Below are 16,407 nucleotides of genomic sequence, written 5' to 3' on the forward strand. Positions count from 1 at the left end.
TGGTAAAGGAAAATGATTTTACCACATTTTTGATATAACTGCTCTGTTAACAGCCTATGAGAGAACTTCTGTATAGTTGCTGCTGGATTGGATTCTGAAGTATTTCTTAGCAATAGGTTTATATACCTTAGCATAACCTTGATCCTACAATATGTTTAGAATATTTCTGATGCAAAAACATGCATCATTAATATAGGATTCAGTGGATAATATGGACTAGCATATGCTAATATGCTTAGACTTCAGCATACACTGAAATATTTGCCTAAATAGTTTTCTGTTAACAACTGTGATCTAAAAAATACAAAACAGAACTGATGGAATCTTAAATACTGAAACTGTGTACCAACAATACTTGCAGATGCAATCAGACAACTGGTTCCAAAAATGAAAAATAGTCATTACAACTTCATGACTTCTAAAAACTCAGATGACTCTGAGCAAATAGCTCGAGTAAGAATTCTCACTTTCAGAATCTGATTTTCATATTGGTATGTGCCTATTGCCAGGGTGTACTTGTTTAGTTTCTCAACTGACTTCACATGCATCAAGCTACAACACCTAACACACGTGCATACAGTGCATATACATGTGCACATGCACATACAATTCAGGGAATTGTGCAAGTGATGCACACCTAAAGTTTATAACTAAGACTTTGTCCACAGACAACTGAAACTCACTTAACAATTAGAAAATCTGTAATGTTTAGGAAATTCAGAATCTGTACTCATGTACCAAACTTCTAGCTTTAAGGAACCTTTTGGATCAAATTTATAACCTCTGACTTGGCAGGCACAATTTTTTTTGAGCTGGTGGTTGGTTAGACTTCAGGAGGGACTGATTTTGTTTCCACATTAACAAGTCTAGAAAGAATTTAGGGATTTGGACACCATGATTTTGACTTATAAATCCCATCAATTACCATTAAATATATTGCAATAAATAACTGGTTATATTTCATGTAGCCAGGAGAAAACAACATCTGAATTAGCTGTAGGTACTGAAATGCCCAGGGTACCTTAAGTGGAGCTCTCCATGGCCATGCTGTGCCTGATGTCCCCCAGGACAGGTTGGCCCTCCTGGCTGCCAGGGCACTGCTGACTCTTGTTTACCTTGCCATCAACCAGAACACCCAGGTCCCTTTCCTCAGCACTGCTCTCCAGCCTCTCATTCCCCAGCCTGTCCATACATCCAGGGTGGTCCCATCCCAGGTACAGAATCCGACACTGTTGAATTTCATGCAGGTGGTGATTGCCCAGCTCTGTGGTTTGTTGAGGTCTCTTCTGCAGGGTCTCCCTGCCCTCAAGGGACTCAACAGCTCCTCCCAGTTTTGTATCATCTGTGAACTTGCTCTGTATCCCTTCCAGTCCTGTGTCCAAGTCATTTATGAAGATGTTGAAGAGCACAGGCCTGAGGATGGAGCCCTGTGGAGCCCCACTAGTGACAGGTCCCCAGCCTGATGTCACCTCATTCACTGTGACCCTTTGTGCCTGACCCGTGAGCCAGTTGCTCACCCTTTCCATGATGTGTTTATCCAGCTGTATGCTGGACATTTTGTGAGAGACAGTATCAAGAGCTTTACTGATATCCAAAAATATTACAAATGGCTTCCCTTGATCTGACAAGGGGGGATACTTTGTCAGAAAAGAAGATCAGGTTTTATAAGCAGGACTTTTCCCCTAATGAAGACATGCTTGCTGTGACCAATGACCATGTTATTTTTCAGGTGCTTTTCAATAACTCCCAGAATAATCTTCTCCATAACTTTACCAGACACTGAAGTGAGACTGACAGACCTGTAGTTGGCAGGGCCTTCGTTCTTTCCCTTTTTGAAAATCAGGACAATGTCAGCCAGCTTCCAGCCAGCTGGAACCTCTCCAGATTCCAAAGACTGCTCAAAAATGATTGAGAGAGACCTCACAATTACCTGAGAGGCTCATTGAGTATTCTTGGTTTAAATTCATTAGATGGCAGAGATTTACAGGGATCCAGATGGAGCAGCAGATCCTGCACAAGTTCAGGGTCAGTTGTGAGTTTTTGTTCTTGCAGCCATGGTCCTCCAGCCCAGATCAATAGGACCCCCTTAGCTTGTCATTGGTGTTGAAGATAGAGGCAAAGAATGCATTGAATGTCTCTACCTTGTCTATATCCCTGTTTGTGAGGAGATCATCCTCATCCTGTAATGGGCAGATATAATTTCTGTGCTGCCTTTCTCTATCAATGTATTTAAACCCCCCTCCTTTTTATTGTCCCCCACAGTAACAGCCAGCTTCAACTCCAGCTGAGCTTTGGCCACACAAATTTTCTCCCAACAGTGGTGAGCCCATATTCTTCTCATGTTATCTGACCTTCCTTTCACTGAATATATAGCTCCTTTTTTTTTGCCTTAGCTCCAAAAGAAGATCCCTGCTCAGCCAAGCCGGTCTTCTGTCTCACCTTCTTGACTTTCCACATTTTGCAATTGCCTGCTCCTGTGCTCCTAGGCAGTGGCACTTAAAAAGTTTAGCAGCACTTAATGGACCCCCAGCACCTTCAAGAGCATTTTCTCAGAGGACCTTGCTAACTAGCTCCCTGAGATGCCTCAAGTCTGCTCATATCTTCAGAGCTGTAGATGGTAGTTTCCTCTTGTCACCAGATTTTAAACTTGATTGTTTTGTGGTCTCTGTGTCCAAGACAGCCACCAATCACCACTTTAGTTATGAGACCCTCCTTGTTGATAAACAACAAATCAAAAAGGGCATCTTTCCTAGTTGGCTTCCTTAGTACCTGTACCACGAAGTTAGCATCCAGGTGTTTTAGCAATCTGGATCTGTTTGTGCCACCTGTTTGTTCCTAGTTAACATCTGACAAGTTGAAGTCCCCCCAAAGGACAAGGGAAGTTGATTGGATGTTTCCATTAGTTCCTCAAAGAACAATTCATCAGTGTCATTGTCCTGACTAGGTGGATTATAGTAGACTCCCACGATGACATCCATGTTATTTGTTTGTCCCTTAATCCTTACCTGGAGACTTTAAACCACACCATTGCCAAACTTAAACTCTGTACATTCCTGTCACCTTCCTGCCTTGCCTGAAGAGCCTGTAAACATCCAAAGTGGCACTCCAGGCATAGTTTCATCCCACCAGGTTTCCCTTATACCAATGATGTTGTATCACTGCAAGCACTGGTATTGAAACATTTCAAGTTCTGGCACGCCACCCCAAATCATACTTGTTATAATCCTCAAATATTCACTGTCCATTATAGCTTCTGCATTCAGTGTTATGAGACCTGTTAGTAGCATATTAGTCTACATTAGTAGTTCAAATGCACACCACAACATGCAACAGATAAAACCACAATTATACTCAAACTTATTATTATTTATTACTATTACTGATTATTACTCAAAATCATTGAGCTTGGCACTTGCTAGAAATTAATCACAAATAGCTTTATACACTTTGTTAAAAGAATAAATTAGAAGACTTCAACACAAAGCATGCATTTTTTCTCTCTTAAGTACAAAGATGCATAGAACAGAGGATTTTCATCTCCTACAGAATAAAGTTCTTTCCTCCTTTATATTTTCTTATTTCTGAAACATTTCCTACATTTTATGAATGGCAGGGCAGAGAAGAGGGGAATGAGACAAGACTTGCACAATTTTTTTGGGGGGGTTTTTTGACTGGAAAGTGACAATAGGGGCTTCAATTCCTGATATATATATATATATACACTGGGAGGATTGTTTCAAGGCACAGCTAATGACAGACAAATTTTCAGCAAGTGGAATCTAAATAAAAGCAAGTCTTGAGAGCCTAAAGGGCAAGTAAAGAAAGATGTGAACACACCGCACTCCACAAATCTAACATGGAAGAAAAGTCCCATTTGAACAAATGTCACCTATTTGCACTTCATACAAGGTGGACAAACACTTCTCTATGCACAAAAATACAGATAAGAAATAAGCAAGAGCTGGGTGAACCAGGCTGAACTATAGATATCTGCAACAGGGTAACACAGATTAAGTTTTTCCTTTCTGCCCTTTAAATTCTGCCTTTCATAAGCATGTTGCAAACTAATGCTGACTGATGATGTCCATATGCACCACAGGAGCTCTGGAAGCACCACGCCTGACTTGAGCATGAGGCTTGTCAAAGCCAGAGAGGATGTGGGGCCATTCCAGCATTCTTTGCTGCAAGAATAGTTCATAAGAAGAACTTACAACAGCCTTTTCTCCTGTTACTTTGGAAGAAAAGAGGACAGTAATATTCCTGTTCAAGTACTGCCATTTTGCCTTATTCTAGTCCAAGACCATAAGATGTAAAGTACTTCTCTCTAGCTCCTTGTGCTCTCCTATGAGAGATCTTGATGACCTTACCAGAGAAGAGACAAAGGCGAAGTATGTGTTTCATCAGGGCCTCATGGAGCATGGAAGGGAAAGAAGAACAGTTACTTTCCAGACTGATCTCAGCAAAGCTGTTTTCACTGCTGACAGCACAATGGAGTTCGTACTGACAGCAGAGTATCCATGTGTTGACAGTACAGTCGGTCACACTGTGTTCTTCATCCCCTTCTTCCCCACAGTAATGTTAACATGTGCCCTCAAATGCCCCTTGGATGCGAGCTCTTTTTACATGACTCAGGTCCTCTGCTAATTTTTTTAGTTCTGGTTTTGTTTCATCAGCTAGCTGAGCTCTCCTGAGTACTACCTCCTCACAGGCCCAAAATGTTTGTCAATCAGCTGTTAATGATATTTCACAGGCAGCTTCTTGAGTGCTGCTGAGTGCTACATTTAGTGATCTAAATATTTGTGGCAATTAGGTCATGGATATTTCAACCCTCTTTACAAGTCTGAAAGACCATGAGTGATAGGAGAAAACAGCCACAGCCTGGAAGCTTTAAAGTCAACATCCTAGCAAAAAAGTCAATTCCTCTAAGGCTTTCCGAAAGCTAGATCAGCCTGCAGTGTAAGAAAACACGGGAAAAAATACCAAGACTTTCATTCTGGAGGGGAAAAAATGCTGTGCAAGTGAATCCTGTCATTTCTTGTACTTTATTCATCCTTACTGTGGATTTGTTCCTTTCTCCAAACTCTATCAGTGTAGAAATGTGAAGGCAGCTCTAAGAGTCCTAAACTAATTTTCAACTAGTGTATTTGCAGTAGTATTTTCAACACCCAAAACATTTTATAAGAAAAGCTCAAAAAATCGAGTACAATGGACTAGGTGGAAAAACAGAAGTAAACCAGGCAAGGATACTTCCAGAGACTGATAACAGAGATTAGGACTGACAACAATTTAGTGGTTTGGGTTTTTGCTTTCCCAACAGCCTTCTCATAGGACTTATATTAATTCTAGATAATGCTAACAAGGTATCACTATTGTGCTGATTTTGGCTGGTATAGAGTTCTTCACAGTGGCTGATATGGGGCTGTATTTTGGATTGGTGCTGAACACAGCGTTGATAATATCAATATGTTTTTGTTACTGCTGAGCAGGGCTTACACAGAGCCAAGGCCTTTTCTGCTTTTTGTTCTGCCACACTGGTGAGGAAGTTGGGGATGCATGGGAGGCTGGGGGGTGACACAGCCAGGAGAGGCAACCCAAACTGACCAAAAGGATATTCCAGACTGAATGACACCATGCTCAGTATATAAAATGAGGAAGAGGGAGATGTTTGGAGTGATGGCTTTTGTCTTCCCAAGTCACTGTTACGTGTGATGGGGCTCTGATCTCCCAGAGATGGCTGAACACTTGGCTGCCCTTGGGAAGCAGTCAAGTTATTCCTTTATTTTCTTTGCTTTCCCTACTAATCTGTCTTTATCTCAACTCATGAGCTTTTTAGGGGAACGAGTGAGTGGCTGCTTGGGGCTTGTTTGCCATCTGGGGTGAAACTACAACTAAATAGGTCTTCTGGTTTTAATAATATGCTCCCTTAAACATTGTCCAAGCCTGTTAATGGGTGTTTATAAAAGTTTGGCCAAAACCCAAAATCACTCAGGTCATAGACTTGATTCCATGTGAGATTTCATGGTTACAGTACAGCCAACAAAACAGCTAACTCTTACCTGCAGTAATTGCTCAATATTACTGCCAAGTCTGCTGATGTATAACATTTAGAAGGTGCTTCTGCTATATTTTCACTGCTAATGATTCACTCATAACATATTCTGTCCTAGAAAAACCTCCTCGCATGCACACAACTTTCAAAACAATTATGAAGTTTTAAATTTTTCTGGTGCCATTAAACCAACACAAATACTTCAACCAGCTTTGTCTTTCCAAAGGCTCTGTGTGCAGTTGAAATCATGTCAAGCATGCAAAAATCTGCTGGCATTTTACCTGGTGAGGTACGGAAGCGACACTGTCCGGTCATTGGATCATACTCCTGGTTTTCATCAGAGCACAGACACAGGAAAGAACCATCAACGTTTTCGCAGAGGGCTTCACCACATACTCCACTCAACATTTCACATTCATTCACATCTGGGGAAAAAATCCAAACATAAATCAACTGAGACCCACTACTGACTGTTCTTTTATCTGCTGTATCTGTGCCAATAATGTCTGCCACATTACAGATGTGATCTCTGGGGAAGGATTAAAAACTCACCAATACCTAAGTGGATTCATAAACAAGTAGTAAGTCCTCTGAAATAAAGACCCCTGAAAGCCACAGTACAGTTTATCACCTATTAGTGCTGATTAGGTGTTGATTGTAGACCAGAACACAGTGGTTTTTTTTTGGTGTTTCTGATTGGTAAATACTTGCGTTGTGTGTATTCTCTTACCAAGATTTAAGAGTCAGAGCAATTTAATTTGTTTTCTTAACTTTCTTTTCACTTAAGGAGCAAAATGAACAGGTTTTGGTGTGATTAAGACTGCACTACAAAACAGAGAATTCATTTTCCTCCCCAAAACACCATTTTTATTGTAAATAACCACCAAACAGTGAATTCTCCAGCCCCACTGTGACCATATGTCTATCATATGCATGAACTCACAGGCTGCTCTGGGACCCACAGAAGTTATGTCCAGGTCATGCAGGGACTCCTGCTGAGCACTACAAAATTCCTCTTGCCAAAAAATTCCACATACTTTTAACTTGGATTCCATATGCCTGCTAACTAGCCTACACTAAAATGCTTTTTTGACTGATAGAAGAGTTGTCTGTTGTTTAAACAAGAATTAACAAATACTAGCAGAATCACTTCACTTGACTTTCTTTTTAGTTGCTGCAGTTGACATTTGCAAATATACCTTGTCTACTAATGAGATAATCTCATTAGTAGACAGAAAATATCCTGATTAATATCAGAAACTGTAATTTCTGTATCACAATTCCAAAATTCTATAACTGAGTGTGATCTAACAATTTGTGAAACAATATTTCATCCTTTTTACCTTTTGCCTATCAAAATCTAGTAATCTGAATAAATGTTGAGCTTTGCATATTTTTATATAAATATGGACATTTACTTAGAGTTTGCTTGCATTTAAAAATGTATTCAGATTTTTCTTTATCTTTTTACTGGGTTCCTGTCATAAGGAGTAAGTCTTTTTTGGGAACATTGCCTAGTCCGGAACTAGAGATTCAATTTTTCCTTAAATTGTTTTGGTTGATAACTGGCTTCAAAATGTAAAAAATTATTTTATACTATAAAGTGTTATACAGGGAAAAAAAATAAACATTATTTTATGGTTCAGAATTACTTCAGAGGTAACTCCAAATTAAATTTAGTTTCACACCACCCTTTCCTTTCCCTTTTTGTTTTTTACCTTCTTTGCTTCATTTGTTTTCATCCATACAAAGTCACTGTATGACAAAATATACCTTGGTATGCAGCAAAATAAGCGTCAAATAACATAAAGGATTTTGTAACAAAATTATTTAATATGTAAGAAAATGCATACAAACACTCTGTAAAACTTCTAACCTTCCTCTCTGTTTGGTATTCCATTTAGGTCTCTGTTACTGCTAAATGTGTTTCATCCTGAGTCTGGCTTGAAGAAATTGCTTAATGAATACCTTTCCTTGATTTGTTATTAGTTTTCTATTGCAAACTTTTGCTGCCTCCAATGGGTCTGCAGCCATCACTACTAACAACAGATCTGGAAACTTGTTAGTCACAAAAGAAATGTGCAGTGTTTACACATTTACAAAAATCCCACATCGTTTCATGGTGACAGGTGTCCTTCCTGCAGCTGGAAGCTAATGTTGAAATCTGTTTAAACACCATATGCCTAGGGAGGTGCCATCTAATTCAGCCTGGATGTGCCACATTCCAGATGTTATTTCCTGCAGGGGGTAGTGCAGGGTCCTGGATACTCAGCTAAGAAACAGAACAGATGTAGCACTTAAATAGGTGAAAATATTAAATTAATGCTATTATTTTTGTGAATGGCTCTGACATGCAGAAACAGGGAGGTTTCTTGGGTTTTTAAAAAGAAATAGGTGGTTCAGCTTATTTGCAATCAGCTTCTCTTTGTCCTAATAACAGGTTTTCATTAAATAGATACAAAGTAAAGTTTCCATCCAGCACAAAGTTCAGCGAGTAAAGAAGCGCTCAACCCTATTTTACTAGTAAATGGTGCAACGTTAATAAAAAAATGTCAGAAAACAAAAAGTTGTTGGAATGCTGTTTTTGCTCCCTCGAACTTTGCAGCAGTGACTACTAGCACCTATGAACTCACCTGTACACCCTTGCCCATCCTGTGTGTCCTGGTACCCCTGGTAACAGAGGCAGCGGTAGGAGCCATCCGTGTTTTCACAGAACCCGTGACTCCCACACACGGTGCCGTTCATACATTCATCCACATCTGCAAGGAAGAATTTTAACATCAGGAAGGCTGTGTGACAGCCAAAGGCAGACACTCACAAAGAGTGCCGAAAACCCACAGAAGGGCCATTTTGCAAACAGATGCAGCTATGTCTCAACACATTGGGAAGGAACACAAGGACAAGGCACAAAAATTAATAAAAGCACATGAACAATTTAAGAAACTGATTCCGTGTTAGCTTTGCAGTAAGTATGCCAGCAATGGTCAACTGCCTCCACCAGTCCATTTTATCACTGCTAACCACATCATGATGTTACATACCCCAGACTAAGGAATAGTTTAAATAATTTCTCTGACTTACAGATTCTACCAGGACAGTATTGTACAATCAACAACATGAGTGAAACCGAACTCACTGTGCCCACAAGAAGAGTTCAAGGGTATAGCTACATCCCCTGTGCAGAAGTGCTCCACAGATCTCATTCTGGTTCTCAGCACAGATCACAGTTTCATAGTGTAAGTGATAAATATCTGTAGAATAATCCTTCTGTCTTAAATCCTGTAAGTCTACACATACAAGTCATCTTACTCAGGTACACAAAGTAATTCCAATGCTGGAATGTTTTCTATACTGGCCTTTTAATTTGTAACTCCAGTTTTGGTTTGCTGGCCTTACAAATAAGCCACTTGCATGTTTAAGTCTGTTCTTTGACTCAGCTGCCCATCAAATTATAATGAAGCAGAGCTGCTTGTGGAAGACTGGTTTATTTTTGTAAGTGTATTACAAGTGCTAAGAATGCATTATTTTTATCTCCACTCAAAGTAAGACCTAAACCCAAAGCCGTGGCCATATGTGGTCATTAAAGATGTCATGAGGTGCTTTTCAGGAGGAAGAACATTAGCTGAAACTGTGAACCTGCCAAGGCACTAGGATTAGTACATTCTGCCTTCTATATTCCTCTGCAGCCTGAAGTAGAGACATTCTCTGTATTTCTTTCCTAAAAAACATTATGCTGTTAAGTAAGGCTGCTGTCTGCTTGCCTTCTGCACATTTCCTCAAGGGATAATTGCATTTTAAATGGGGAATAAAGTGATTTATCAGAGTGCTTGTTACTATCATTAATTCCGCACATTTTGGTAGCCCTTTATGTGGTGGAGCCTACAATCATTCCACATCCAGCGAAGGCCTTTGGCACTCCCTGAACTAAAGAACTGGGACTGAATCCTGCAGTGCCACAGTAAGGAGGCTTCTCACACCTCACCAGGTGAATATCACCTGGTGTTTTTCTGTAAGGACATAGTAGGGCTCAAATGTAGTCCTGCCTACTCTTCCAGCTCTTCACAGCTGTATCAAACAAAAACCTAGAGAAGTCAGCAAAGATGTACTGCATTCTTATTCTGACAGTACTCACCAAGCAAGGACTTTTTTACTTTTAAATTGTGTTTTATGCTCAGCTGTAAGGGAACTCCTGGTCTTTGAACCATGTGGCCATAGCCCCCCAGGCTATCAAAATTTGAGCAGCATGTCATTACCATCCATACCTGTTAGCTCTTGTGCTGCCCACTTGCAACCCAAGTGCTCAAATTCATCCACGCAAGCTTTGCATGCCTCAGGGAGTGGTGTTTCTGGAATCTTGAAGACCAACTTTTCCTGTGTGCTATGCTGGGGTCTGACCAGGTTTGGAATTGCATGTAAACTTTTAAGGCCAGAACCTTAAAAGGTCTATCCAGAACCTCTCAAAAAGGTTAAAAAACCCCATATCTCTGGCAACTTCTATACTAATGGAACAAACTGCGAAATTTTAACATTTTTCTCAGAAAGGCATGTTAGGATGTTTAAGTGATGGAAAACTCACTCCTCCTACTGAACTGATCCATTGGTTAACAAACTTCAGCATACAAAATGCATGCAAAAACTGTATGTACTAAATACACCAAAATCCAGGACACATATATTAGTATAATTGAAGGTTATAAAAAAAGTACTTGCAGATGGAACTGGCAGAAAAATTTATTTGGTTTGTAAGGTTTGTAGTAAAGATTTTAATGGTCTTTACATCTTGATTTATTAAACAAAGAAAAAAAATTCAAGGAATTTATTTTAGAAAGGGCTATTGTATTTGGCAAAGAATGCAATAGCCAGTATGCTTATTCTCAAGGAATTGAATACGAACATTTGGATGGTTACTGGATATTGAACATATTTAAACCTACCACAAACCCTTCCTTGTAGAATTAATTCAGCAGCGTGAGTAAGCAACTTATCTGCGTTAAAGACTGTCAAAGGTAAAAGAACCACCTTTTATACCTTTTCAAGTCCCCACAGTAACAGATATAAAAAGATGCCTATGGAGTTACTGGGAGGAAGACAATAAAATTTTTTTTACAGTTGTGTTTTTCTGGTCCCTCCTTACTGCTGTGCACTGTCCCTGTATAACATATCTGATATCAACAGTCTCATGTGTTCAGCAGAGTTTCACATATCTAGAAAAAAAAATCTGAATACTTTGTCTCTTAATCAGAAATCTCTGTTAAGAAAAGGAATTCAAAATGAGTAAACAATGGTGGCTTGACAGACAGGAATTTCAGACAACAGACAATAACACAGTGTTTGTGTTTTCAATGAACAACTATGGTTAAATAACAAAAAGTTCCTGAGCCACAGGACAGTTCCTGTTAAAAATCTATAGCTGGAGACTTTAGAATTACCCAAATCACAGAACTCCTGTTACTCGAAACCTAAACGTTAAAGGAAAAAGAGGAATGGTTCATGCAGATGGTTCTTCACAGGTGAAACAGGGTCATTGACTAAAAAGCTGCAGAAACAAAACTTGTGATTGTAGCAAGTGTCCTAATTCAGTATATAACACAGCCATAGAAGACAGTTTTTAAAAAAGTACAGTCTGAACATCTTAGAGTGCATTGGATGTTACAGAGACGGTCCAAGCACCAAATATTTTTTCCTTGTCTAGACAGTTCACTCAAAGGACTCTTTTTTTTTTTTTTTACAGCCGGAAAGGACATTTGTTTCTTTAATCACCCCATAGAGAGTGAGGCTTGTAATCAACAATTCTCTTGCTACATGGAAACAAAGTCAGGGAGAAAAAATTAAATATGAAACTAATATATCCTGTGTCTATAGAGTGACTAAAGCAGTACTCTATAATTACAACCTATTTTAGAATCCATGAATCAGTGCTGCCTGCTTTAATCAAAAGGCAAGATGAGTGCACTCACGCACATTTTTGTGCATTTCAACACTCTGTTCCTGTTTTCTGACAACCTGAACAAGCTGAAGGCAGCCTCAACCTCAAGCACAATACTTAAATCTCACTGATATCTACTTACATAGCAATATGTCTGGAAAAGGAACTGGTTCCTAAGACAGGTCTGTAAAGTGATTAGAGAAACAGAGCTCTGATTCTGAAAGTTCCAGGGCTACCCATAACATGCATACATGAAAAGGAAGAAACAGAGGTCAGAGAGCTCTGGTGGTATGTGTAAGTTTTTTTGGATTGCCTATTGCAGCAGTGAGAAGCCAATGAGAGACACATGGGATGGGACATGGAGACAGAAGAGGTACTTGAGGCACGGTATTGACTTGAGCATCAGAGAACCTCTAACTTGAGGTTTTGCCAACATATTTGACTAGCAGCCAGCTGGGTAAAACTCCATCTTTACACGAACCTCAGAAAGCTCAATAAGGGACTAAAGAGCACTCTGAGAACCTCCAGTTCAGAGAACCTGGTGCAGTCAAATTGCTGAGCCTGGGGCCAGGCTGCAGTGGAATGTCAATGTTGCAACAAAAGTTTGTCTACACCTTGGAAGAAGACACAATCCCCTACAGCTGTTCAGTTTACTTTGGCCAATGACCACAAAAACTCCATACCAGAACTAAACCACACTAGCTTCTTAAATGTTTTTATGCTGTTGTTCTTTCAAACTTAAAAAAAAAAAAAAAAACAAAAAACAAAAAACCAAGTCAAACTCATACAAAATATCTGGAGATATGGAAAATCTGCTCCCCAGGTATAGAGAGGTGTGTGAATCCAGGAAAATTTTCTAAGGTTCTTCCTCTGATGGTATAAACAGTTATTCTCACTCACTTAACTAGAATTAAATCCACAGAGGCACTTAGTGTAAAGAACAGTAGCTCCTGCAGCTGGAAGCCACATGATTTCTCAGTACCTGGAATGTCATACATTCCTTTTTTTTGGTCTTGCCTTTTAGCATGAAGTTGACACCACTACAAATATTGACACTGATGCCATCAGTGCTCCCTTAAAATGAGTTTTTTCAAAACTCTGGAGTTGTTTTTATTAAAATGACAGAATGGAGAAACTAATTGTGGTGGAAAAGGAGTGCTGCTGTTTCAGAGACTAGAAGTACCCTTGCTTTGCCAAGTTATTAAAATACTTTTCCAAGTGCTGAATATAAAGTCTGATCTGTATTCCATACACAACACCAATTACTTTTGAAGCATGCTCAACTGGTTTTGTACTTGTTTTAGTCTTCATTAAAAAGTTCCAAAACTAGTCACAATCTTGGAAATAAGATCTTGTGACTTCATCTTTCTCTATTTAGGAAAAAAATTGGCTTTTTTGTTCTAATGGAGATTAGTTTTTGTTGTTATCATATATGATAGCAACCTGTCCTGGGAAACTGCTGTTTTATTAAATGTCAGAGATGCAGAGGAGCTCCTCTTTCTGGTACATCTCCTAACAGTAGATGCCAATGACTTGGGATTTTTTTTTAAAGTTGTGTTCCTCTTCTATTGTGCTTCTTTTACTTTATAGGAGTTTGATTTCATAAGATTAATAAGTGTTCTAGCTTCATTATGAAATAAGTGTTTGGCTTCTACAAAGAGAAGGCTGTATTCTTCTCTAGCCACTTTTTTTCCTATTTTATAGCTACGCTCAACAGTGAGGCAAAACACCTGCTAACTACTTCTCTTGCAGAGAAATTGAAGATATGTGGCCATATCCTTCCTGAACACCAGGTGAAATGTACACATCCTGATGAAAGAGCCCACAAACATGCTTTGGAATTATTCCCATTACTTCAAATCATAAAATATTGCCTCCTCCATGAATCAGTGGAGATACTCAGATTCACTCTCTCTAGCCTACTTGACCAGACTTTTTTCTTGCCAGTAAGAGAATATTTCTTTCAACTTACACCATGATTACAAAATGAAGTAAATGTTTAGAGGAAAAAAAAGCACTAAAAAACACTCCAGAATTTTTTATAATTATCAATAAAAATTAAAACACAAATGGTGTGTTCGATGTTATGCTGTATCTAAATACACAGCACTTAATCCCTGACATCGAGCATAACAGTGTTCCTGCCAGCACTGTGTTTCATTTCATGGGAGATCACATTACTAAATATATGGCAGGTTACATGTCAGCTTCAGTAATAAAACTGCAATGCTCATTTTTCTCTGGTACAAGCAGGGAGATGCAACAGTCAGACACAAGTTTCAGTGTACCTCATCCACCAAAGGACAAACATTTTCACTATCCCTAAGTGAACTATGAGAAGAATTGGTCTGTGAAAATGAATCATAAATGGATTTACTGGCCTATAACTTGGGAGAGAGAACAGTTGCTTATTTCTTGAGTGCTTGAGATCCACTACCCCTTGGTTCTAACACTGAGCTATCATTTGCTCAGTGCTTCTCCTCAGCATGCATACTGCTGAAATACTACCATACAATGCTTTCCCTTTCTGAACTTTTCCCACAAGCCTTATTATCTTGAACACTCCTCTCATCCATAAGAATGCTTAATCAATCTAGTTAGGGGAGTGTTTATTTTCCATCAACATCACTGACTTCACAAAGCCACATACCTTCTTGGTATCACTGAGAACAAGTGTCCTGTTTTAAATTCAGTGCAGGAGAGCAGCACCACTTGCAAAAATGTGTAAAAAATTAGCAACAGGATTTATTCGCATGATACAGCAATGTAAAAATAACTAGTTACCCTAAATTCCAGGCTCCTGGTTGATATTTCTATAAAGATCTAATTACTGCTATTTACTCCATTTCTGCCATTTCAAAATGCCTGAAGTTCTATAACAGAACTACTGGATTTCACTACTGGATTTCAACTTCTCACTGGAGTTACTGTTCTGTTGCTTCATCTGTATATTTTAAATAATAATTTGGACAAGCAAGGTTCTTCGGTCTTACACACAACAGTGAGAAAATTCAGGTAGTTCAGGCTTGCTGATATTGCAATTAAACTTCAAATTAGATAATCCTAAATTAGATATTCCTGTGTGTCTTACCCACAGAAACTTGTCAGAAGCCTGAGTTGCAAACACACTTTGCACATCATCTATTTATGAGAAAAAGAACAAAAGGCCCTTAAGTGGCAGATTTTAGAGTTAGTAGTGACTGATTGACTGCTATTCTCACCCTCCTAATAAGAGCAAATCAGTGGGAATGGATTATTATAACTTGTGTCACCTTCGCACGTTCGGCCGTCTGCAGACACAGAAAAGCCCCGCTCACATATGCACTGGTAGGAACCATCCGTGTTCAGACACTCTCCATGTGGTGAACAGAGGTCAGATCTCTCACATTCATTGATATCTGAAAGCACAGAGACATTAAGAGCTTTGGAAATCATCACAGCCTTACTACTAAGTCTAAGTTCAATTAATCTTAAAAGCAGCTTCTATTTCCACTGGCTGTGTGAATAGCTGTGTGAACAGCTCAACTTCCAGAGTAATTAAATCTCCCGGGATCATTCAAACTCTGTATAGATGTCATTAAATTCTGCTGCATCATACTCTTGCTACATCACTCAGTGATGAGGGTGAGCAGAGAGTGATTTGTGGGATATCAGCATAAGCACTACCCTAGCCAACATTTCTTCTGTGTTACAGGAATTCTCACCTTCATGTCACTGCTTTTTGATGGCTACACACTGGTCAACCTGGGCATCTGATGCCACATGTTACGAGAAGGTTTGGAGCTGCATCTTTCCCAGAAGGCTGATTTTATATAGTTTAACACCAAATGCCCTTTTTTGCTGATGGGGAGTGGGAATGATCCCAAAAGGTTGCTATTTAAGATCTTATCATCATCTCTTTTGTTGGGCTCTATTTTAAACTTAGAAAGCATTTTTCAAACTTGTGAATCTGAAAACCAAGTATTTCCTTTTGATTGATGTCTCTTGTTAGCAACCGAATCTGCCCTCAGAACTTAAGGACTTAATTCTTTCATTAAGGTACTACCACTTTCATATCAACTACCATTCATGTTGTAATTGTACTTTTGTAATTTTTGCTTTACAAAAACTTATTAAGAAGCATCCAGTGCCATGTTGAGATCAAACACAAATTTACCAACAAAAATTACCCATGAAGCTGATCCATCCCTTATCCAAACTCTAGAATTTCTCATTCTTAACTGTACCTTTTGTTGCTTATAGCCATCCAGAATATATCAAAGTAGCAAGCAATTTTGAGATACTAGGGAAATTATGATTTCAATATTATCATCTCAAGACCATGACACCCATCATAGAATTTTCTCTAGCTACAAACTGATTCTAGCCTGTGTGTAAACCCTCTAACCAGTGTCCTGAAATTATGGCCATAAGAGGACAGGAAAGAGGCAAG

General features: G+C 39.1%; 1 protein-coding gene across 1 annotated transcript in view; it reads right to left on the bottom strand.

Moving 5' to 3' along the window:
* LTBP1 (latent transforming growth factor beta binding protein 1) overlaps positions 1-16,407 on the bottom strand; it is a 181,793-nt gene that overhangs the window by 25,382 nt on the left and 140,004 nt on the right. The window contains exons 23-25 of the mRNA XM_062490245.1: positions 15,248-15,373; positions 8,683-8,808; positions 6,331-6,474 (exon numbers count right to left, since the gene is read on the bottom strand). Of these exons, the coding sequence (XP_062346229.1) occupies positions 6,331-6,474; positions 8,683-8,808; positions 15,248-15,373 (396 nt within the window). The remainder of the gene's footprint in view (positions 1-6,330; positions 6,475-8,682; positions 8,809-15,247; positions 15,374-16,407) is intronic.

Source organism: Cinclus cinclus, chromosome 3, assembly GCF_963662255.1.
Source record: "Cinclus cinclus chromosome 3, bCinCin1.1, whole genome shotgun sequence".
Lineage (NCBI taxonomy): Eukaryota > Metazoa > Chordata > Aves > Passeriformes > Cinclidae > Cinclus > Cinclus cinclus.